Genomic DNA, 24,789 nt, shown 5'->3' on the forward strand with positions numbered 1-24,789 from the left:
TTATGCAAAACAGAAAAACCAGAATGGAAGAGGAAAAACACACAGAATGGAAGAGGGAAAAACACAGAGAGTGGTGAGCGAAATACTGTTGGCACATAGAGAGGAGCGGGAGTAACAACCACTGTCTGTGATCTAATGTCATTTCCCATAAACAGTGAAGGAGTGAGGGGGGGGGGACCTTGGCAGAGAGCTGAAGGAGAAGAATGAGGAGGAGGTGGCCTCAGAGTGTGTGTGTGTGTGTGTGTGTGTGTGTGTGTGTGTGTGTGTGTGTGTGTGTGTGTGTGAATCAGAGGCTGCGGAGTGTGGGCAGGAGGCCTTGCTCTTCCTCCGCCCGCCTGCTCAAACGGAGGCGACATCATCGCCCACTGCTGACGCCATCGCGGCAACGGTTACTCACACGCAGCACAGATTTGGATGAAAGCTTTTACTCCACACACCGAAACCCGCCTGGGCCTCCTGAACACACAGAATGGTACATTGAGAAAAAGACTCATCCCCGACCCTAAAGCTCCTCATGGCTCACCAGGACGAGAAGAAGAGGGCGTTTCCAAATATGACAAGTACCAGCATCGACCGGGTCTATTATAACATCTACAGGTGCATTTAATTCTGTACATCTACGCCGTCCAATCAGCAGCCTTCTGCGCCCGTCTCCCGCCCCCGGCCGTAATTACACTGAGCTAACAGTGACATTCACTCAGCCTGGCTCTTTTAGACTCACTGAAGATGACTAACGCTAACCAAGCAACGCTTTCTCAGGCGGCCGGTGAAACCGCAGACTCATCCGCTGCATTTCCTCTGAGCTCCATTCTCTCCCAGCATGCTCCAGTGACACCTTCCTCTAAATCCACTGCTTTCAGTTACAGAAGCCTGCAGCTACAGAGGCAGCATAGTGATAATCAGAGGGTTGTAGGTTTGAATCCCAGGCAGTGTGTGTGTGTGTGTGTGTGTGTGTTTATGGAGACTGACTCAGTGCTGGAGAGCTGTTTGCTCTAATGTCTCTGATCCTCCTCAGGCTGCTACTGTAGCATTCCTCCATAAAACTCTAAGTCCCATGATGCACCTGCTATAACATAGCAGCTATGTCTCTGCTGACCTTCACCTCAACAGCTTAAATTAAAAAAGGTTGAAGATTTATCCTTATCCTAAGATGAGCATGAAAGTCATGGAATCATATGGATATAATATTGTGAAAACACACCACACCCGGAACCTCTGATAATACACTGAGATTACAGACCCTCTCATCTGACTCTTACCACGGTGGAGATGCAGTTGTAGCTGAGGTTCAGTTCATTCAGGGAGTCCAGACCACACAGGTTGTCCAGTGTAGAGATGCAGTTCCTGGCCAGGTTTAACACACGCAGCTCTGACAGATGAGACAGGTTCTCTATCCGAGAAATCTACAGAGAAAGAGACCCAAAACCAGACACAACACAAGAGAGAGGAGATGCAGGTCACAAGTTTTAAAATATACTTTTGGATGACGGTATCAATGACAGTGCCAACAGCCACAGGGGCAGATAGCAAACCTGCATTTATCACTAAATGTATATAAAAATTTAAATAGTTACAGTTTACTGAAAAACAGCCTTTTTTTGGCTACAGAAGTTTGTGTACGTTCGGTGGTGAGATGTGAAAGTAAATCTGCTCTGTTTTATCAGAGCCCCTGGGGCTTCTCACAGTTATCCACACCGCTCAGACTGAGAGTCAGAGCTGTCCAATAGGAGAGAAGCTCCAGAACATTCCTACAGGAATGTGTCAGATCATAAACGCATTACTCTAACTGTGTAAGTCGGACATTAACACGGCTCTGGTCTGCCTGCTCCTTCATTACTATAACCATATGAAAAAGCAAACAAACACAGCACTGCATTTCTGTCAGCACACATGGAAACACTGTATCCCTGCCTCACATGTGTGCGAGAGCTGAGGGGTTCAGTCAAGTTCCTTTATCAGCAAATTCCTTTATCAGCTCTGTGAGTGCTGTGTGCGTGTATGTTCTGTGAGTGCTGTGTGTGCGTGTATGCTGTGTATGTTCTGTGAGTTCTGTGTACATGTATGCTGTGTATGTTCTGTGAGTGTTGTATACATGTTTGCTGTGTATGTTCTGTGAGTGTTGTATACATGTATGCTATGTATGTTCTGTGAGTGTTGTATATGTGTATACTGTGTATGTTCTGTGAGTTCTGTGTACATGTATGCTGTGTATGTTCTGTGAGTGCTGTATACATGTATACTGTGTATGTTCTGTGAGTGTAGTATACATGTATGCTGTGTATGTTCTGTGAGTGCTGTATATGTTCTTTTACAGTGGTTGATAAGTTTTGTTATCCTAATGAAGACGTAGAGTAGAGCCTCTTTGACTCTGATCACACAGACATTTACGGGAAAAACCATGAGGGCCATGGCCTGACTGCTGATGGATTCTGCAGAATGAGGCCATGATCCACTTAAACAGTGTCCTCATGCCAGCAGATCTCTCTCTCTCTCCCTGTCTCTCCCAAACACACACACACACAGGCACATACACACATAAACACACACAAACACATAGACATACTCCCTTAAACACTTACCACACTCCCTCACATTAAAAACACTTACCACACTCCCTTAAACACTTACCGCACTCCCTTATATAAAAACACTTACTGCACTCCCTTATATAAAAACACTTACTGCACACCCTTCACATTAAAAACACTTACCACACTCCCTTAAACAGTTACAGCACTCCCTTAAACATTTACCACACTCCCTTATATAAAAACACTTACCACACTCCCTTATATAAAAACACTTACCTCACTCCCTTAAACACTTACCACACTCCCTTAAACACTTACCGCACTCCCTTATATAAAAACACTTACCACATTCCCTTATATAAAAACACTTACCACACTCCCTTATATAAAACACTTACCTCACTCCCTTAAACACTTACCACACTCCCTTAAACACTTACCGCACTCCCTTATATAAAAACACTTACCACATTCCCTTATATAAAAACACTTACCGCACTCCCTTATATAAAAACACTTACTGCACTTCCTTAAACACTTACCACACTCCCTTATATAAAAACACTTACTGCACTTCCTTAAACACTTACCACACTCCCTTATATAAAAACACTTACTGCACTCCCATATATAAAAACACTTACCGCACTCCCTTATATAAAAACACTTAATGCACTCCCTTAAACACTTACCGCACTCCCTTATATAAAAACACTTACCACACTCCTTCACATTAAAAACACTTACCGCACTCCCTTAAACACTCACCTCACTCCCTTAAACACTTACCACACTCCCTTATATAAAAACACTTACCACACTCCTTCACATTAAAAACACTTACCGCACTCCCTTAAACACTTACCACACACCCTTATATAAAAACACTTACCACATTCCCTTATATAAAAACACTTACCACACACCCTTATATAAAAAACACTTACCACACTCCCTTAAACACTTACCACACTCCCTTATATAAAACACTTACCGCATTCCCTTATATAAAAAACACTTACCACATTCCCTTATATAAAAACACTTACCACACTCCCATAAACACTTACCACACTCCCTTATATAAAAACACTTACCACACTCCCATAAACACTTACGACACTCCCTCACATTAAAAACACTTACCGCACTCCCTTAAACACTTACCACACTCCCTTATATAAAAACACTTACCACACACCCTTACATTAAAAACACTTACTGCACTCCCTTAAACACTTACCACACTCCCTTATATAAAAACACTTACCACACACCCTTACATTAAAAAAACTTACTGCACTCCCTTAAACACGTACCACACTCCCTTACATTAAAAACACTTACAGCACTCCCTTAAACACTTACCACACTCCCTTATATAAAACACTTACCACACACCCTTATATAAAAACACTTACCACACTCCCATAAACACTTACCACTCTCCCTTATATAAAACACTTACCACACACTCTTATATAAAAACACTTACCACATTCCCTTATATAAAAACACTTACCGCACTCCCTTATATAAAACACTTACCACACACCCTTATATAAAAACACTTACCACACTCCCTTAAACACTTATAACACACTCTTATATAAAAACACTTACCACACTCCCTTATATAAAACACTTACCACACACCCTTATATAAAAAACACTTACCGCACTCCCTTATATAAAAACACTTACCACACTCCCTTATATAAAAACACTTACCACACTCCTTCAAACACTTACCACACTCCCTTATATAAAAACACTTACCACACTCATATATAAAACACATACCGCACTCCCACACATCCTTAACTACCACACATCCTTAAACACTTACTGCACTCCCTTAAACATTTACCACACTCCCTTATATAAAACACATACCACACTCCCTTACACAAAAACACTTACCACATTCCCTTATATAAAAACACTTACTGCACTCCCTTAAACACTTACCGCACTCCCTTATATAAAAACACTTACCACACTCATATATAAAACACATACCGCACTCCCTCAAACACTTCCCACACTCTCACTCAAAAACTCTTTCCACACTCTATTATTTGAAGAAAAACAGTGCAGGGGGTCAGATTACTGGGTCCAGTGAAAGTGCATGTCACTGTGGCTGAGCAGGCAGCTCAAATCTCTCATACAATCTGTTCATTCAATGTCTTTACTTTCCCCTGAGTTTCAGAGTCCTCTCAGAGCACCTGAGTTAATATATTTATCCTGTTTTTATGAGTTTGGCTTAACTGACATTTTTATTTTGGGTAAAGAAAGAAAAGGATAAAAAAAAACACTTTTGTTGAATGTGTAGACAGTCAAACAAAGGAGGAATATCTATCAAAAAGAAAACATCCTGGACTATAATTTTACAGTGGTTTTTCCCCCCTCAAATCGGCTGAATGTGCTACTTACATGTCATAAAGCTTTGAGTAATATAAAATACTTGTGTACAAGACAGAACATCCCCACACTATACCAGAACATTCTCATGAACCACACCCAACAGGATAGAAAGAGAAAGAGAGAGAGAGAGAGAGAGAGAGAGAGAGGGAAGGAAAAAGGAGAGACAGAAAGAGTGAGAGAACGAGACAAAAAAGACATATTATATATATATATATATATATATATATATATATATATATATATATATATATATATATATATATATATATATATATATATACACAGCATATATGTACACATACAGAGAAAAAGAGACAGAGAGAGCGAGAGAGAGAGAGAGAGAGGGCCAGAGAAAGAGAAAGAGAGAGAGAGCTCTGCAGTAATTAGTGAGAGAGGCTCAGCTGTCCAGACAGAGACATACAGTACCTGGGGTCATGACAGCCGTGTTGGACGCCCTGAGAGCACTTCAGCTTAATAGGACTCATTAGTGCTTAATGTGACTTGTGAGAGGAGAATGCGCTAAAAAGAGCAGTGAGAACAGAAGAGACACAGGCGACGCTGTCTGGAGATCGGGGCTTTTTCTCCGCCAGGCTGAGTGGGCGTCACACTCTGTGACTGGACTTTGAACCATGTTCTTTATCCATTTGTCAGTGTTCAGGCGGCAGCCAGTAATCCAACACAACAGCCAATATCATAGAATTATTAGTATTACATAATTACTATAACCCATTAGTGGAATTCAGGGTGAGAACTAAATTAAGTGTGAGGGCACTCATAATCTACACACATGACTCTCAGACTGACTCCAGGCCTAAGGAACAGGGCCTGTGTTTGTAGTGTGTCAGTAAAGCCTCGGTAGAAATTCAGATCTCTCACATGTCAGTCACACAGACAGAGCAGTTAAAGGTGAGTGGATGATTGTCATATAAAGGAGTCGTTTGTTGTAAAAGCCTCGAAAATAAACTTCTTTGATTTAAAGGTCTAGCAAAACCGACAGGATCCAACCAAGCCGCTGGCGGCAGAGGGTAATCCGGTCTGGTTTAGTTTAGTCCTACCTGCGAGTTTCACACTGAGCCAAAATCAAGCCACTTTAAACCCGCTGTGACTGCACAAGAACACTCCGGAACAAAAGAAAAGAAAAAGAAAGAACCGCAGTGTGTAATCCAGCATTAATGATATGTTTCTGAACTGCTGCTGAATGCAGTACTGAGGCTGGACTGTCGAAACAGCTAGCAGTCAGACTAAATTAGCTCCCTGTCTCTTTCTCCCCCCTCTAACGCTGACCGTTCAGCCCGGAAGACCGAGACAGAGGCCAGAGAAGAACTGAGGGTCCCTCTGCGTGTTCTCTGCTGGGGTTCCTCGTTCTGACGTCAGGCTCTGGGAACAGACGGGGAACTGGAGAACGACGTGTTGTTTCTCACCTCTTCACCCCCAAACCCGCCCCCCGCCCCCTGCCCAAACCACCACCAAACACCGACAGACTTTACCCACACAATCAGCCACCACCCAGCGTGGGCCTCATGGAATTAGAAACACCAAATATAACTCTGACTTACCACTGCGCAAGTGCCAAACACAAATCAGAGCAAATAATTGTCTGGAAACAGGGTTATGGGCGGTGGATGGATGAGTATAATATGATCCCTGGTTTAAAACAGAAATACCTGATTGCCGTGCAGGTCCAGGACGTCTAATTGACTCAGGTGATCCAGGCCAGAAATCCTCTGTATCCTGGAAAAGGAACAGAGTATCTGTTTTATGATTTCATCTATCTCTGTAATACCAATACATAATAACACAGCATGACTAAAACAAACATAAGAGAGTGCATTTCTGTAGGGTTTTTTTTTAACGGGTAAACAGTGGTGAAGAAACAGACTGGACTGGCGAACAGCTAGCCTTGCTCTAGGTTCTCCAGGCAACGCTGGGAAGAGGCATCCCCAGGTACTCCGTGGATAAGGGCCTTTTGGGAAGAGGCAGAACGGGTCGTGTTTCAACCTTTCAGAGATGCCAAAAGAAACCTAAGTCTGCGGCATGTTTTCAATAAGATTCCCAACAGTAAGCGCAACTCTGTACTGAGAAAGATCCAGTTTTATAGACCTCTTTAGATATGGAGGCTTTGACCTGTGTGAGTCTCGTGGTACGCAAAATGATTCATGAGTTTTAATTTCCCCTGGCTGAAGTTGGTAAATTCAGACAAGGTGAGGCTCATTAGATGAAGATACTGAAAATACCGCTGAAAAAAATGAGTTTGCACTGATACCACTGTGCACTATCAAAACCGGAGCCAATCAATATTTAGAGTAGTCTCTCAGATCCTCACTATTAAACATCAGCAAAAACTACACATGAAATCTTTCAGTGTCTTTGAGGATACTGAAATGCCTTTGAGAATTCAGTCCTAATGTGGATGAATGTGAGACAGCATGGAGGACATTTCAGACGTTTGCTTCCCCCGTCCCCGTCCACAGTGACAACCGAGCGGAAGAAAGCGACTGTATCAAATAAGACAGACGAACACAGAAATGTGCAGGACAGTGTGTGATGTTTTAGGAGTGTGTGTAGGCAGGTCTGTTTGAAAGATGTCAGTGCACGTGTTAAGACAACCTGCCCGCACACCTGTTTTTACCCAGCATGAGCACACGGAGGGAGACCAGAGCAGAGAGCCCGGACAGGTCTGACACGCAGTTATCATACAGGTCCAGGAAGACCAGGCGTGGCAGGGGATGCAGAGCGCTGATGTCAGAGATCAGGTTGTGCTGAAGGTTGAGCAGCTGCAGGTTGTCCATACCCTTCAGGGGAGGGAGTTCCAGGAGACCACGTCTGAGGAGAGACACAAACAGAGCTGTTGCCCACAGTCATAATTTCCTCCTGAAACAGCATTCTGGGCATTTGTACTGAGGGAAGAAATGTACACATATTTGATTGCTCTGTTCCTAAAAACTGATTACGATTTGAGAGAGACACCAAAAAACTTAATTGACTGAGGTCCTTCGCCTTTAAGGGCATTTACCTTTCGAGCAAATTTGCTGCCACCTGCTGGCAGAGTTAGTAATTACAAACTCAGGGTGTAAGTTCTGTCCATTGATCAGTCTCCACTCATTAAGGTTTGTTTGTTTGTTTGTTTTGAGTTCAGGACCTGGATCCAGACATGACTTACTGATCCAAATCCAGTCGCTCAGGGCAGGAAGCACAATGTTCAGACGTGCAGAAGGCAACGGGGAAACCAGCCACGGAAATATCACCGCCTGGAATTGTGTCACCTTTAAAAAAACGACAGAAGACCAAGTATCGCTATGAGTCACACTAAATAGAAACAAAACATGTGTTCTGATATGGTTTCAGTCAGCTCCACTGGGTGTTCTACAAACTGCCGCTGGTAACAGCTTCGATCCAAAGCAGCAGAAGGTGAGATAATATGTTTACATAAATTCAGCATAAGCACACAGATACTGAACATCATAAAGACCTCAGACACACTGAACGAGCACTGGGCTGTGAGGCACACTACTCCACAGGGCTGGACACATACGACTGGTCTCAGCGTTTACCTGCGTGCTGAGGCGTGGGGGTCCTGCCGTGTGAACACGTGGGCGCGGCGCTGTGTGAGGCGCGACGGGGTCGGGCTCGGGGGGGTGGCGGGACAAGGTCGCTGGTTAGCCCGCTGGGGGTAGATGCAGGAGGGGGCAGCAGAGTGCGCTCTGGACCCACAAACTCTTTGACAAAAGCCAAGACAGGCGTACGCACAGGTCTGGAACCAAACCTAGCATCTAAGGAGTGTGCGTCAGGAGAGAGCACACAAACACGACAGATGAAATCTTTACCCTATACTTCACTCCACGCATTATATATGTAATTACCACACTGTATACTTTATAAATACGGATACTAATGCTATACCCTGTCACCGAACAAGCAAAGACTACGTGACAGACTGTTATGGTACCTGGCCTTGGTGGGTTTAGTCTCAGGGCATCCAAAGTGAGGGCTTTTGTTAAGTCTTTGGACAACCCTATGTCCAGCTGAAAAACCACACAGATGAAGTGAATACCCATTGCATGAGAGAGAGAGAGAGAGAGAGAGAGAGAGAGAGAGAGAGTAGGAAAGAAGAAAGAAAGAAAGAAAAAAAGAAAGAAAGAAAGAAAGAGGGCATTCAGCCAACATTCTCACTGATCAATACTCACAGGTCTTTGGACCATTCTGTCTGGTATCAGAGACTTGACTGCTGCCAAGTGTAGTCTATAACTGTTCACCTGCGGAGGGAAAAAAGGGGGGACATCTGACGCATATGCTAAATTGCAATAAATTCCGTGCGGGGGCTCTCCACTTATTTGGAATGAATTAACTACACTTGCAATTATTAGTCATAAGTATTATTCAGCGTAAGCATTAGCAGTATCTACAAATAGCAAATGAATGAGTTTGACAAAGCAATCGGTCAATCGAGCACTGCCAATGTACTGCACAGCAACACGGACTAATCAGAAGACTATCATTTCCTTTGTTGCCAACTCTTACCGTGGGCGACATAAACCGTCCAGAACCACTTGTGTTCTGAGGCTTGTGAGACCTCATGGTACCTGAAAATGTGCTGCGTTTGTGTTATGTACTGACAAGCGATCACTCGCCACTGAATTTCAAAATATTAGCTAGGATGCCAGTATCTAGCAGAATTCGTTATCTGGAGACACATACAAATGCATTAGTAATGGATCTGTATTTGATGCTAAATCTGTATGCCTAATAGTAGTGTGGATCAAACAAACATTTATGTTACCATAACGACCCAATGCTCAAAATAAGATAGGATAAAATAAAGAGGCATATATCGCTACAAGGCACATTGCTTCCTTGGTAACTACAACACTTCACGGTTAGTTACGCTTACATCCTGTCTTTCCTGCAATACAGTCCGAAATAAACCAAGAAGCTAATCAAAGGTTCCTCGTCGTATTAGTGTAAAACGTAGCAGGTATGTCTAAATTTCAGTTTGGCCGAGTCAAGTGTGGGTCAGCGGATAAGAAAAGTCAAGTAACCACCAAACTAAAAGAAACACTCTAGAAAATAATGTGTACAAAGTAGACACAAAGACGGATGTGCACGTGTATCTACACAGGTGTGGAGCCTGAGTTAATTAAGCAATTAACGTCGCATCGTGCTTATGAAGACATGTAAAACGCTTAGGCACGCCAAGTCGCTCTTTATTTTTGCTACTATAGCTAAAACGACATTTCGGTAAGGTGGGAATAGAGGTGGTTGTTGGGGCATGTCTGGCAGATGCTTCAGTGTCGATAACCGCCCAGGTATTTGAGGCTTTACGGGAAACAGTTGCGGTGGTGATGCTGGCACGGAAGTTGGAGGAAAGATCAGCAGCTGTGGTTGAAACAAATACTTGTCGCTCGTTATTGTGTGTGTATTGGTTAGCGATGCCAAAAAAACAACAGCAAGCAACCATTTGTGCTATTACATAAAAAGCTGTATTGAGCCAACTTAATCCTGCTGTCAAACATCCATATCATAACGGGAGTGGTCTCCTCCAGAATGAATGTACCCTCATGCGTTGTGCATAACGTGCAGCTGGCGGTTGGATAAGCAGAAGAACGATGCAAGCCACATGCGATAGCTGCGTCTGTCATCAGATCTCAGTCCAACTAAACACTTATGGGAGATTCTGGAGACGTGCCTAAGACTGTGTTTCTCGCCACTAACAGACAAAAAAAAACGTCGAACGATTTCACGTGGGAAAGTGTGGTATCGTATCCCTGCAGAAGAGTTCCAGACACTTGCAGAATATATGCCAAGGCTGTCCTTGCGACTCATTGCACCAACGTCCTATTAAGATAAATTATGTTCATGTTTCCTTGGTTTAAAGTTGCCTGGAGCCTAATAATAATAATAATAGTAAAGCTTGGTGTGCTCTCTCATTTTTAAATGTATAATTTGATATTTAAAATGCACACAGTTCATTCATGCCAAAAAAGTACCATGTCTTTTTCACAGCTGAAGTGCAATTTTTGGGTGTGTGTTTGTTAGCTGTGTCATTCTTCAAATAAAAGGCAAAATGAGAGCGGGGAAATGGCCTGAATACACTTCACAATGAAGCATGTGTGAAAAGCTTAAACTCTGAAATGTTAATTTCAAAGACATGACTAACAGATTTGATAATCACTTGAAAGTACTGATGACTCAACATGTTGACTTAACACCTTCTCAAGATTATGACCAATTCTGCCAGTGTGGTCTTTTGTGTGAGAGAATTATTGGTTATAACCTAAAAAATATTGATATACTCAAATGACTATTGTACCATACAGATATGAATTTGCCCTTACCTTTTTATTGGCAACATGTTGGTGCCTTGATGAATTCTCAGTAGAATTTATACTGTTTAAACCTGACAAATTCAAGCAACTGATAACCACTGGTCATAAAAAGTGTCAGTTGCATAGAGTGTTAAATAAAAGCACCTTGGAAACATCAAACCATTCAGTGGTCAAAGGCCTACTGGATGCAGATTATTCAGTAATTTGTGCATTTGTGTATTTATTGTAACTAGCAATAAAACGATGGTTGGATTATTAACCTGATCAACCATGCCAAATCTCTGTGCTCTCTAAGGGATGATGCAAATAACATGTGACCTCTGTGATAATGACAACAACAAAGTGTGTAATTTAATAAGAAAACAGCAGCAGTCAGTAAAGGCCCAGGCAAAAAAAACACTCTGAAAAACATTGTGAACCATCTTCAGCAGCTCTCTGTCATCCTGGCAGATGCTGCATTTTGTACTGGGATCTGTTTTCAGTTCCTCAGCAGGGATAAGGGGTTTTGAGCATCGCTGTCTCTTTAAGGATTACTCAGGTTTAGCCCCAAAACACGTTTAAGCACCGAGCACCTGGGCGATGTTACTGCAACACAGTTTGCAAGATGGATTTGAGATGATCTGAATCTGGGAACTGTCAAACATTTCCAGATGACCACACGTCTGCTGAGACACAGAGATCAACTTAATCTGGGCTGTAGAATGTATTATGTGTTGGGACTTGGCCAGCCAGAGTCCTACTGGGTGCAGTAGTCTAAAAATAACTTGTCTGACTCACTGTGAGTGTGTGACAGGGAGCAGAGGTAAAGCATTCTGCTCACCACCACAACCACAGGATGAAGAGGAAAAATACACACATTGTTCAGTGAAATAGACAGAATGCAAACACACAGAAAAAGGACAGGACTGGGATGCGGTTGCCAAAGGCTCACCACCACACACACACCACACAGTTCCAACAGCTGCAATAAAAACAAAGCCATTCTGTTTGTTTGTGACAGTCATTTTAAAAATATACAGTGCAACATCGAAAACAGTGTCCCGGCAACTGGTGCAGAGTAAAGCCAAGGAAACAAAAGAGAAATGAAAAGTGTCATGGTGAAATGTGCAACCTCGTGTAACAGCGAAGAGCAGTAATGTATGTCACAATTTCCTTTGCATAACCGGCTACATGCCCTGCACGCTTCAGAGGTGTAGCGTTTGTGAAAACATTCATGCGTACAGAATTCTGGGGTAAAGAAAAAAAAAGTGCACAAGGCAGAACACTGCTGCAGTTCTGCTTTTGCTGCAAAAGATTAGCACAGTGTGTTTCTCTTTCTCTCTCTCTCTCTCTCTCTCTCTCTCCTTCTCTGGCGTGCCTGCCTGCAGCATCCCTAAAACATCAATGAGAGAGTAATCAGCGTACCCCCACAGAGAGCGGCTGACGTTCACCCGCTTCCCTGAAGCAGCATTACCTCACGCGTCTCTGTTATCAGAATGCAGACAGACCATCAGTAACGGAAGCCCTGGGCAGGGCTACTGGTGCAATGAGTGAGTCAGTCCGCCGTTGAGAGTACTGGCAACGGAGAATTAACGTCAGCACCATCGTTCAGTTCGGCGGTGGGCATAACTTTAAGGCCAATAAGGGGAAAACAACATACATAATCCACTGCTGACATATTAAATAAACCAGAGGATACTGTCTTGTTCTTAAAATAGGTGGAGTCAATTACTGAAGAAAGTCCCCAAGCGTCCATATCCACGAATCGCGCCTATTTGTGATTGTGGTTGTGGTTGTGATTGTGGTTGAAATTTTATAACGACAGTAAAAGTCGATACACGAGGTTGAGCATGTTAAAAAAATGTCCTCTCGTGTCGTTTATTTTCGTCCTCGAAGAACAAATCCCTTACTACTCACACCAAAGCCTATTATCCAATTTGCAAGACTAGGACGTGGGTCGACCTTTGTGATTGCTGCCAAGCACTTCCTAATTGAAACTATTGTGACCACGTGGAAAAATTAATCTAACAAATCTATATAGACACTTTAGTGGCAGGCCGCCACCTCTCATAGAAATTCGTGGGCAACCAAAAAAAAAACAAACAAAAAAACCATGAAAGCTATAATAAACGCATTCCTACGCTGCCTTTCTTTCCTCTTGCCTCTCTCCTGGCTTCACCTAGGGTTTTGCTGGTGGGTTGGCGATGAGTGTACAGGGATGCCACGGCCCAATCCTAGGGCTCGTTTCAGTACGGGAAAGCCTCTTACATATGAGGAAGTAACAGCACAAGACGACTCCATCCCCTCCGCTTCCCCTGTCCCTAGCTGTGTCTCGCTAGCTGCTGACAGCTCCGTGCCTCCACAGTATTCTTGGTGGGGCAGAATCCGGGAGCTTTGGCAGGCTGTGGAGCACATCTTTGGGGCTCCCTTCGCCGTCCACGAGCGCTGGTGCCAAAAAAAACGAGGGTTTTATCCTCAGTACACCGTTGATTGCAGTTCCCATTCGAGTACAACTAACATTGGAGGAAGCGCTACCGAAGAGGCGAACGAACCAAGAAAAGACCACTTCTCCCCTAATGACATGAGTGCGACTACGGAAATGCCGAATCCCGCCGAACGCGTGTCAGATTCAGTGGAGAAAAATATCGACGAGGTGATTAATGTGGACCCGCACCTGCAGGAGATGGGGACGCAAGTAACTATAACTGTCGCTATTCAGGCGGCGGAGGACGAAGAGCCAGACGAAGAAATTTCTTCCAACAACATTGACTTCCACGGAGGTAGCTGTAGTGAGGACGAAATAGGGAGGCATGAGAAATCCAGGTAGCATTAAGTGCACGTTTTGACTGTCGACTCTATTAAGATTTTACATTACATCATTGCACTGGAAAAAGTTCTGTTTATTCCCCTACTGTGTAAGTCTGTCTCTTTTAGCATGCCATTTGTAAAAGCTGTAAAGATAAAACATTCTGTCTGTGTTGAACATGAATATTGGACTGTCTAACATGCAACCATCTATAGAACCAGGCGTTAAAACCCCACTGACGTAAAACTGGCCAACATGATTGTAGGTCGAGAATGGAGCCCGACCTGTTGATCAAGCTAATTCCCTGCGTCATCGCCAGCTATTTTCAAACATCTTTTGAACCTTTTCGGCGAATTCATTTATTCGGATTTATCCGCAAACGTATCGAATAGCCTGTATTATTAAAAATTTCAAATTGGCTCTAACAATTGGAGCACTACATCCACCTGACTTTTTAAGCTACGAGCATTTACCGCGAACGTGCTACTTCAAAGTTTAAGTTATTATTTTGGATATTCTGAATCAGTGCCCGCGGCCGAAACATGGGTCGCGTCTCCTGAAATGTGGTTTCGCGTACGGTTCACTTGTGTTTGTATTGTGGTCGTGTGGGAGGTGTCGTTACATCTCTCCTTTTTGTCTTTGAAGGGTTTCCCCCCCTTATCCGACTACCGCTGCTGATTGTCACTTAAGTGAACAATGAGTGGATGCCTGTCGGTTGTCCTGGCTCGGCGGTAGCTACATTTGAGGGTGTGGGAGGCAGAGGAGGATGACTCATCCGCTGAATATAATTGCAGAACTTTTTTTTTTGATCCATTGAGCAGGGTACCTCTTAAATATTCAAGCTGTTTTTATAATAGAAAAGTAATTTAAGCGATGATCCACTGCTTCATTTGAGGGCCTGTTTGAACTGGTGGAGGTGAAACCATAGAACCCGTGCACCATGTGTTGTCCCTGCAACTTTCCTCCGATCAGATGGAGAGGTCTTGGCTGCTCGGCTTGTGTTGGCTGCACACTGTGTTGAGGTTCTAGGCATGGATCGCTGATGGTCATGCTTTAGTCAGGCAGAGTGACTGCGGGGAATCTGAGATGAGCAGAGAGCGTGGGGGGGGGGGGGGGGGGGGGGGGGGGGGGGGGGGGGGGGGGGGGGGGGGGGGTGGGGCAGATCAGACCCCCCGCTGATAGGATATGGCGATGGAGCCTGTGCTGCCAAAAACGCTTAAACCGTTACTTGGTTGTGTCAGAGTTTGACTTCTGTGATGCTGAGTTGTATCGGTCATGTAACGTTCTCTCTCTCTCTCTCTCTCTCAGTGGAGCTGGCACTAGTGGAGGGGAGGTGGAAGAAGAGAGTTGGCAGCCTCCAGACCCTGACCTCATACAGAAGCTCGTGGCTCAGATTGAGTACTACTTGTCCGACGAAAACCTAGAACACGATGCCTTCTTACTGAAACACGTCCGTCGCAACAAGCTGGGTTTCGTCAGCGTCAAGCTGCTCACCTCCTTTAAGAAGGTAGGGCGTCTTTATTTCGTGGCGGCGGGAGCCCGTGTTATTGCGCAACAGCAGGCCCCAGTCTAGATGTTTTCACCGGCAGGATTCTGACCCCTGTAGCATTACTTAAAGGTAGACGCACCCTTGTTGTGTCATGAAGCGAGATTTTTCACACAGTCAGGCAGAAAACCTGTTATGTCTGCCTTGCACAAAAGGAGCACTCCCAACCTTTTCTTCTAATGGACAATACAAACCCGACAGCGATGTGTTTTCATATTCTGCCCAAATGCCACCGTGTAGTGTGATTTCACAGCTTCATCTGACTGTGAGGTTACTGACGCCTCAGCTGATGATTTTTGTTCAAGATTACTCAAGTTTTTGTTTTCTTTTCTTTTTTTTTTTTTTTTTTCCCTTCCTTCATGCTCATCTCTGAATTCCCAGAGCAACCTAGTTTCAGTCAACCCTGTTGGTTTGGGTTTTTTTAAAATTTCATTTGACCCTCTTGGTCTGTTTTAATGGTTTTTTTTTTGGGGTGTTTTATTCTTGCGGCGACCTGGTGACCCCTGCCGTTTATGCAGTTTATAGGCTGCGAGCCATTTGTACCGCCGCCTCCACAAGACATGGCTTCTTCTCATTTCACTCTGTCTGACTATCTCCAACTGTGGTGTTATTCTGAAATAATTACATTGCTGAAATGGAGATGGGGCAACTTTATACCGTAAACCTTTTGGCCTCTCTGCAGTAGCCTGCCACCAATGGGCTTGGTTCTCGTCAAGAGAAAATACAGGCATTTTCTGATTGAAGCGAACTTTTCTTGTAATTATTACAAACTTACACTGGCTGATGGTTGGGAGAACTTGTGCTATGCCTTGTGTTTGTTCTATAACTTGTGTTTGTTCTATGTCTTTGGTACTGTGAAACAGAGGTGATGACCTGTTAAATTCTGAATTGATGTTTAATGAGTGCTGGGTTCTTAACAATATTTGGTTTTGTGCGCAGAAGATGGAAAGTAATCACTGAGTCAATCTGTTCTCTATCCAGGCACTGTAATAAATCACAGCTTTTTTTTTTTTTTTTTAAACCTGGAGAACGGAGTCGTTTCAGCAAAAATACTTTCCGCTCGTTTGTTGCGATGCTTGAAAATCACTTATCGGTGTCATCTGCACTCGTTGCCTTGGTTGAGGGAACATGAGGAGGAGCAGGGTCCTCCAGCGCTTTAATCACCCCTCTCCATCTGCACTCTGTTTCGTTTTAACGCAGGTGAAGCACCTGACGCGAGACTGGAGGACGACGGCGTACGCGCTCCGCCACTCCGCGCTCCTCGAGCTCAACGAGGAGGGCCGCAAGGTGAGGCGCAGGTCGACCGTTCCCGTCTTCGCCAGCGAGTCTCTGCCCAGCCGCATGCTGCTGCTCAGCGAGCTCCGCCGCTGGCCGGAGTTGGGCGTGGCGCTGCAGGGCGGGGCGGGGGACGGCGGTGGAGGAGGAGGCGGGGCCACGCAGCAAGAACGGCTGATGGAGCTTCTCCTCAAGGCGTTCGGGATTTACGGCCCCATCGCCTCCGTGCGGGTGCTAAAGCCCGGCAAAGACCTCCCCTCGGACCTGAAGAAGCTGAGCGGGCGTTACGCGCAGCTGGGCACGGAGGAGTGCGCCATCGTCGAGTTCGAGGAGGTGGAGGCTGCCATCAAGGCCCACGAGGCCGTCGGCAGCGAGAGGGACGGTAACGGACCCCTGGGACTGAAGGTGGTTCTGATCGGCACCAAGCCGCCCAAAAAGAAGATCGCCAAAGACCGGCCGCGGGAGGAGGGAGGCATGCGCAAAAGCCGCTCGCTCAACAGCCGGGTGCGGGAGCTGCAGTACCACGGCGACGACTCGGCCTGCAGCTCCTCGGAAACGGAGAGCAACCCCACTTCGCCCAGGCTGGCTCGCAAGTCCCGCTCCGTCAACAAGCTCAGCCCCACCAGCGTGGGTCCGACGTTCCAGCAGAGCAATCACCTGAGTCCCGTCGTGTCCCCGCGGAACAGCCCCTGGTCCAGCCCGCGGGCCAGCCCCTGCCCCCAGCGCAAGTCCCCCCACCCCGCCGTCTCCCCCCTGGCCAGCGAGGGCCGGCTCAGCCCGGAGCCGGGGCGGCGCTGGGCGGACTACTCCTCGGACAGCAGCCTCACTCCGTCCGGCAGCCCCTGGGTGCAGCGGAGGAAGCAGGTGGCCTCCCAAGAGAGCAGTCCCGTCGGCAGCCCCATGCTGGGGAGAAAGATCCAGAACGCGGACGGTCTTCCGCCGGGCGTGGTGCGGCTCCCCCGCGGCCCGGACGGCACGCGCGGCTTTCACTGCGTCTCCGCGGGCGAGAGAGGCAAATCTGCCGCCACGCAGACTTGATCGGTCCTGGTCCTTGTGTCTCTTTTACCCCTGAACTGTACAGAACTATGTGGCAGTGAGGTCTCTGCTCTGCTCTCTCCCGTTACCTAATGATTTTACACCTGTCCACATTTAAGAGAGATCACAGAATTGTGTTTCGCTTTGTTTTGCGTTTTTTTTTTTTTTTTTTTTTGGAGTCAGTATTTTGGAGAATGATTCTCTCTTTGTAATACCCTTTTATACACTTTTTTTTTTTTTTTTTGGTTCTTTATACATTGTGACCTGATTCAAGATTGATTTGAAATTTGTATTGTAAATTGGTATTACAACAAGGGAAGCAAATTTTGGTTTTGGTATACATGTATATGTTAATTGAATAAGTCATTCCTAACATAGCAAACGTCATCTCCATAACGGGTGTCAAAACTGTTTAAAAAAAAAAAAAAAGAGAGAAAAAAAAAAAAGAAAAAATTGGGAAGAAACATTACTGTTATCTCTGAGCTTTTTCTTTGAACTGTGTCCTCAGTCTATAAGAACCGTAAGAGTCATGGCACATTGTGAATGTTGTTAACATGTAGCTGATGTGGACCTTAATTTTAGGCATGTGGTTTAGATTTGACTATCACTATATGCCTTTTTTTGCTGTTTGAGCACCTAAAAAGTGGCAATTCACATTGCTCCTTTGAACTGTGGCCATTACCCCATTACTTTCTTTCTCCTGTTTGGTTTGAATAGTAGTCACATCTGGATGTTATATATTTTTTTTTTTGTTTCTTTTAAATTTGCTTTTATTTTAAATTTTGTTTTAATGTTTTGGTTTTTTTTTTCTTTTTTTGCTTTGAGTTTTTGGCCATGCCTATGTTGATTACTACTGTAGCTCAGATATGCTATGGGGAGGAGTTGGTGGTTTGGGTGGAGCTCTCTCTGCTTTCCCCGTGGGTGTAGCATGTAAAGGAAAGGGGGTATTTGAGGCATCAAGCTTGAGCAGGTGAACGCTCTGAATCTTGCCTTTCTGTCTGAGCTGAGGCAATGTACAGTGTATGCCCTATTAAAAAAAAAAAAATAAACCACTTAAAATGCACATCACTGGACTGTTTCCTCTAGGCCTTTCGTATGTAACCTGGTAGCTTTTTGAACCAGTTGCACCATTGGTACTTTAATGAAGGTTAAAGCCATCAGCAGCCATGCCCACTCCCCCATTTATATCAATTTATCAAATGTTAATTTCATGACTGCAAACACACACACACACACACACAAACACACACTGGCTTTGCAGGCAGAAATAGAATAGCAGAAATACAATGATCCCTGCTGCACACAAATGTGAATTACTGCGCAGACGGAAGACTTGGGAGGCTTAGGACAACTAATGGCTGTCTTTGTGGAGACCGGACCATATCAGACACAATGAAGCATTCACCGTTCAGCTCCACAGATAAGCACTCATTCAGGTCCATTATGTCTCATTGTCCTTAAACTCAAAGCGTCGGCCAAAATGACATTCGGACGTTCCTTAGCAACCGCGGACGTCTCGCTGAGCGGTGAACCCTGCTGAGGAGACTGGTGGGATCTGTGGAGGGTTTGGATCCGAGATGAGGACTGGATTGTTCTCTCAGCCTTAGGGTCAAGAGAGTCTCTGTTTCAGTCACGTCACATCTCAAGCGGGCCATTTGTCCGCCGTAGGGATGACGGTAACTGAGCCCTCTGCCTGCTCTTTCCGTTAAATCACACTTTGCTTTAATACGCATGATTTCTCATAATTATAGATGTTCCTTTTTAAAACTGGTTTTAATGCCTGGGCAAACAAGGGTTTGTGGCACAGTGAACACAAACTGCCTGTCTAACATTGGAATGGGGGGAGAGACTGTACCTCATGGATGGCTCTCTGATCACAGGCCACTAACAGTCGTCCTGAGGCGTAAATGTGAACAGCTTATGTCTTAAGTGCCAGTCATCAAGCAGGTACATACATTCTCTATCATTTCATAGAGTCAAGCGCACTCTCCTGGGCAAGGCTATAGGAATAATCACCTCATTCACTGAAATATTTCACGACAGCTCTTTAAAACAAATTTGTTTGAGTAGGCAAGATGACGGGGAGGACAGGAAGAGGAAACGGAGCCCGGTGAGAGCGGGTAAAGGCTGACAGCTGGTTCAGCTGGTGCCAGGCAGTTTGTGGGAGGGGGTGTGGGAGGGACTCTGCCAAGCTGTAGATAGCAAAGCAAATCGACCTTGTGATGAATCTCTCTCAGCAAACTGCCAAAAAAAAAATGAGAGAGAGAAATAAAAAAAACCAAGCACGTTGCAAAGCAGAACTGGCAGAGAAGAGTTGTAGCCTCTTAAGATTGTGGCTTGTTTCACAAAAATGAACAAGCTGATTTCAGACTCTAAAGTTCCCTTTTTTTTTTCGGTAAACACCTGTTCCAGTTCACCGGAGGACATGTGCGTTTGGTTTTGTGGGAGCGGGGTGGGGGTAGGGGTTTGACGAGAGGATCCTGACCCCAGGGAACGCTGTGAGTGACGGAGATTTTTCTCATACTAGTCACTGATTCACCAGCCTCGGTGCCCTCCGGATGAACTCCAGTGTTTTTAAGGGCCGAGGACAGAGCTGAGTGTGCAGATGCAAAGACAAAATGTTCACATTAAACTAAACATTTTTAGGTCATAGCTCTGATAAATGACCTAGCACTCAATCCAACAGTATCAGCTTTCTGCCTTGACATCTTAATAATTAAAAGAAGAGGAAAAAAAAAAACAGCACAGAGAAGTCTGTTCAACAGTTTATTTCAATATTTACAAAGTGAGTGAATTTCATACTCAGTACATCCAAGAAAAATCCCAAAATGCAATCTGTCAGCAGTTTTACAGGTGGCTCTGTACACGCTCAAGCGTCTGATCAGGCTGCATTCATATTTACATTTAAATAGTGCAACACAAACTTCTGCTGGCTTTCTCACGGAAAGTCAACAACAAAGACAGAGGCGCTAGAACCGTTAACTGCTACATTTAGATAGAAAAGAAAAAAAAAAAAAAACACCAGCTAAAAACAAACAGTGGCCCGTGATCATCCATTTTTTTTTTTTTTTTTACACACAGTAACGATAGCGTAGCACGATTTCGCCAAACGCAAGAGGTTTCGTGAAACCCCAGAGACGTCAGAGCTAATCCTGCATGCTGAGGCCATCCTCAGGACACAGCGGCGTTTTTTTTTTTTTTACTCTCTGTATTTATTTACTATCACATTCATCCTCTACAGGGAAGAGAGGTGAAGCTCAGTGCCTGGGCGCTGCGTGAGGAACCCTGTAACGTCTCCTCTTACGCAGCCTCACGCCTCCCTAAATCCACCACTCAACCTGTAAACAGAGCACAGAGTGGCCCCCTCCCTCGGTGTGCCGGCGATGGACAGGCGTACCCCCCCTGACACGTGGAGTCTGATGCATAATGAATGAGGCGGAGTACTTGTGCTCCGGTGGCAGATGGGACAGAAATCTGTTGCAAGGGGAGTTTTGGAAAGCCCGGCGTGTGCTAATAGGATTGGGAGACGTGTGTTAATCGGGTTGTGAAAGTCAGAAGGCCTTAAAATGGGAGAGGGCGGCGGATCCAAAAGCCACCGCAGCGCAACGCAAGGCTTCAGATGTAGAGTGAGCCGTCCGCGGGTCCCACGTAGCCCACCCCGATAAGCAGCACGTCGATCAGCGTCCAGATGCCGAGGCCCCCGAAACTGAACAGCTTCCCCAGGCCTTCCCGCCACTGGCCCAGATAGAACCGGTCCGCACCAAACCCACCCAGTGTGATGCTGCAAGAACACAGACACAGCAAGCTGTGTTATAAATACTCTGACAGACCAAAATACAAGAATATATGTGTGTGTGTGTGTGTGTGTGTGTGTGTTCAGAGCCAGCACTCCCATTACAGATACTGGTTTAAAAAATTTCTTTTTAAGAGACTAAAAGAACTTGCTGACACATTTGGGCACAAAGTGTGTTTTGGCCTTTGCAAGGCCGCTTACTAAAGATTATTTAACTAACAACATATTTAACAAGTATCTTCGTCAGACACTAAACGACTGGGCATATAAGCTATAAACTCACCAACCACTTTATTTAAAAACATCTACCTTATAAGTGTAGTTAGACTATGGGCTCATCTGTTACCATGCACAGCTTGTGTCAGCCAGGCCTTCAGCAGTGGTCTGTCTGTGATCACAGGACTGCTGCTGACTGTGTATGATTTGGGTGGCGGACAGTTCTTAACACAGCAGGGACACTGACATGCCAGGTGTTTCTAATAAACCTGGACGGTGAGTGTGATTTTTCTTAACCGTAACCATAAAGATTTCTCAACTGCCAACAGCCAGGCAGAAGACGGGCTCAAACGCAGACAGTGAAGAAGAAAATGACGTCGCATCTGTGTCTGAGACGTCTTTCATCGCGCGTCTTACAGATTTGACTGTTGTTAGAAAGCTGCAGTGAAAAGACAACTGGCAGACGTGGGATTCGTGGGTAAAGCCACGCATCAAACGGTTGCCATAGAAACCCCCTGTTGTCAGTCATATTTTCATTACGCTGAGGAGTGTGGCGTTTATTTCTGGAAGGCTAATGATAGTTTACAAACTCACCACTTACATGCAAAGCGGGGCGAAAAAAAACACAAAAAAAAACACGTCAGTTTCCCACAAACAGGCCGAGTCCTGTCTGTGTAAAACAGTCAGACAGGACTGTGATGGAGAGTCCACCTGGATCTCACCTCACAAATACATCTGACATCGTTTACAGGCTTCACACAGTCTAAGCAGTGTGTGACACTCATCATTACCTGATAATATGCATTGCATGGTCGGTAAGTGACTCAGTCAGTCAAAGACAAAACCTCACTGAACTGAACTGAACTGAACTAAAAAATAAACCCACACTGTTACCTGAGTGCCAGTGCTGTGGACCATTTGTAGCCTCCGGTCCAGTTGCAAAACAGTCGTTTGGGAAACCTTCTTTTCCCTGTCGGACAAAACGGCACCAGTCATCAGGCAAACGTAGCAGTGCCAGCGTCATTTTCAGTAAAACTTACGGAAATGCTCAAGTGGTTACAAAGCAAACACACTCATCAGTTAATCAGAGATTTGCCGCGTAATCTCACGGCACGAGCCACAGAGATGACGGACGAGTCCGAAAAGAGGAGGGAGCATACCGAGACAGTGCACGTGCTCCAGCGCCTCACAGGTGGTGTTGTAGCGCTTGCGGGGGCAGGAGACGGTCATGCAGTTGGTGGAGCTGTTGCAGCGGTAGAGGGAGGGGTCCAGCTGCCAGCAGAACTGGCAGGTCACCGTGAGGTTGAAGTGGGTCAGCTGCTGCCCAGAATCGCCCTGCGAACGAAGACACGGACCGCTCTCCAGTCACGGAAAACATCACACATACATCCGAGGCATTTCGCTCAAAACATCTGTTCTTCTTGTTCGTACCAAGAGAGAAAACACTACAGAGATGGTGTATGAGACAAAGTCTACAGCTACTCGTAGCTTTGCTGTCATTGACTCACTACGCAGTGGACTCCTGGCTTGGTCTTGCAGGAGAAGACGGCTGGTTTGCCGTAGCTGCAGTTGTGATGGAAGGAACAGGCAACGCAGTCAGACGGCAGTTTACTGCACAGACCTCCACTTGGACATTTGGACTGATAACCCCCTTCGACAGACGGGGAAGCTGAAGAGACAGAGGGAACTACAGTTCATATCAACAGCTATTTAAGCTCAGATCAGTTAAAAAAAAGAACAAATGCAAACAAATAACACAAGTCAGACAAACAAACCGATGACAAGGACAGGAATCAATAACGGACCACTATAATATCAGGCAAGGACGCCTGTACAAAGTGGTCCAAGTGAATCCATAATTCCCCATTATATTATACAGTAGTCTATTCAGTAGTAAAAATAACGATCGTTTACCAGACGAAGCTGTCAGTACCACTGGGCTGCTGATTACGGTACTGTGTTGGGAATCGCTCTGAAGAGGTTCTGGTCCAACATGTGGGGAACTCAAGTATCCTGAAAAAAGCCGAATAAAACATTGAAGAGAAATTGATTAACTGGGCTGTGACGTTACCTACAACTTTACAAGAAGCAAATGGTTCTGTTAGACTGAATGCAGGAGAGCACGGTTGTTATTTGTGTCTCGCAGCGTAAGCACTGAGTTCAATGACAGAGAGTGAAGGGAAAATAAGCATCAGTAAACAAGCGCGTGGATCTAAACTCGCGGCTCAATTGCTTGCTGATACAACTCTTCTCTTTTCAGTCTGATTACAATCTCATCTGAAAGAGAACTGCAAGCTTCAGATAATGGCTAGAAATGGCACTGACACTTAGCAAAAGGTGTGAAATACGTTAATGTCACATTGCTATTCCACATTCTAGCGATCTGCTGTCAACCGAATGACTTTATGAAACATATTAGAATGCGCACGAAAGCAACCCTGTGAGCTCGTTAGCAAGCTAGCTTCGTCAGCTAAAAAGGCTTGGGCAACTAGTCAATAGAAGTGGCTATAAAACTTCATGCCGAGCATAACAACAACCTCTTTACGTAAAGTAGCTAACATTAGCTATTTATATTCTCCTTCTGACCCAGGTAGCGTACCAGGTAAATTTAAATTACAAGCTAATAATGATTGCTAGCTCACTCGCTAAGGAGGAAAATGCTGTTTTCGTTAGTTTATTTACTTTCAGTTGTAGTTCACCTCACCGTTTACTGTTTTAAATAAAACATCAATAAGGAGTAAAAACGTGATCCCATGGGCTTTCATGATGTGCCGTCCCTTTTTAAACAACCAAATCACACCATTCTTGCCCATCTTGAAAGATCATACAGCTGTTTCCTGCAGCCACGAGCTATACGT

At 45.0% G+C, this 24,789-nt stretch overlaps 3 protein-coding genes across 3 annotated transcripts in view; 1 reads left to right on the forward strand and 2 right to left on the reverse strand.

The window, feature by feature from the left end:
- lrrc49 (leucine rich repeat containing 49) overlaps positions 1-9,533 on the reverse strand; it is a 32,532-nt gene extending 22,999 nt beyond the window's left edge. The window contains exons 1-8 of the mRNA XM_030765898.1: positions 9,477-9,533; positions 9,143-9,211; positions 8,905-8,980; positions 8,510-8,728; positions 8,119-8,221; positions 7,578-7,781; positions 6,623-6,689; positions 1,260-1,403 (exon numbers count right to left, since the gene is read on the reverse strand). Coding sequence (XP_030621758.1) covers positions 1,260-1,403; positions 6,623-6,689; positions 7,578-7,781; positions 8,119-8,221; positions 8,510-8,728; positions 8,905-8,980; positions 9,143-9,211; positions 9,477-9,533 — 939 coding nt within the window. The remainder of the gene's footprint in view (positions 1-1,259; positions 1,404-6,622; positions 6,690-7,577; positions 7,782-8,118; positions 8,222-8,509; positions 8,729-8,904; positions 8,981-9,142; positions 9,212-9,476) is intronic.
- A 3,840-nt stretch (positions 9,534-13,373) lies between these two features.
- On the forward strand, positions 13,374-18,046 carry larp6a (La ribonucleoprotein 6, translational regulator a). The gene is made up of 3 exons (XM_030793482.1): positions 13,374-14,083; positions 15,375-15,573; positions 16,813-18,046. Exons 1-3 carry the CDS (start codon positions 13,374-13,376, stop codon positions 17,923-17,925), a joined length of 2,022 nt encoding a protein of 673 aa, XP_030649342.1. The 3' UTR covers positions 17,926-18,046.
- Positions 18,047-20,948: 2,902 nt separating this feature from the next.
- tm2d3 (TM2 domain containing 3) lies at positions 20,949-24,753 on the reverse strand. The gene is made up of 6 exons (XM_030765826.1): positions 24,636-24,753; positions 23,846-23,944; positions 23,440-23,600; positions 23,092-23,266; positions 22,826-22,901; positions 20,949-21,703 (listed from the first exon to the last, which is right to left on the reverse strand). The coding sequence occupies exons 1-6, from the start codon at positions 24,742-24,744 to the stop codon at positions 21,538-21,540; spliced, it is 786 nt and encodes a 261-aa protein (XP_030621686.1). The 5' UTR covers positions 24,745-24,753; the 3' UTR covers positions 20,949-21,537.
- Between the last annotated feature and the right edge of the window lie 36 nt (positions 24,754-24,789).

The sequence above is a fragment of the Chanos chanos genome, chromosome 2 (genome assembly GCF_902362185.1).
Source record: "Chanos chanos chromosome 2, fChaCha1.1, whole genome shotgun sequence".
In the NCBI taxonomy this organism is placed as follows: domain Eukaryota; kingdom Metazoa; phylum Chordata; class Actinopteri; order Gonorynchiformes; family Chanidae; genus Chanos; species Chanos chanos.

Bases quoted from the DNA above. Each gene is read 5' to 3' on its own strand.
- larp6a (XM_030793482.1), top strand. From the start codon at position 13,374: ATGAAAGCTATAATAAACGCATTCCTACGCTGCCTTTCTTTCCTCTTG. The intron at 14,084-15,374 runs GTAGCATTAAGT...TCTCTCTCTCAG, and splicing joins GGGAGGCATGAGAAATCCAG to TGGAGCTGGCACTAGTGGAG. The intron at 15,574-16,812 runs GTAGGGCGTCTT...GTTTTAACGCAG, and splicing joins TGCTCACCTCCTTTAAGAAG to GTGAAGCACCTGACGCGAGA.
- tm2d3 (XM_030765826.1), bottom strand. From the start codon at position 24,744: ATGGGCAAGAATGGTGTGATTTGGTTGTTTAAAAAGGGACGGCACATC. The intron at 23,945-24,635 runs GTGAGGTGAACT...GGCTTTTTTCAG, and splicing joins TTTATTTAAAACAGTAAACG to GATACTTGAGTTCCCCACAT. The intron at 21,704-22,825 runs GTAACAGTGTGG...GTGTTCTTGCAG, and splicing joins TCCACAGCACTGGCACTCAG to CATCACACTGGGTGGGTTTG.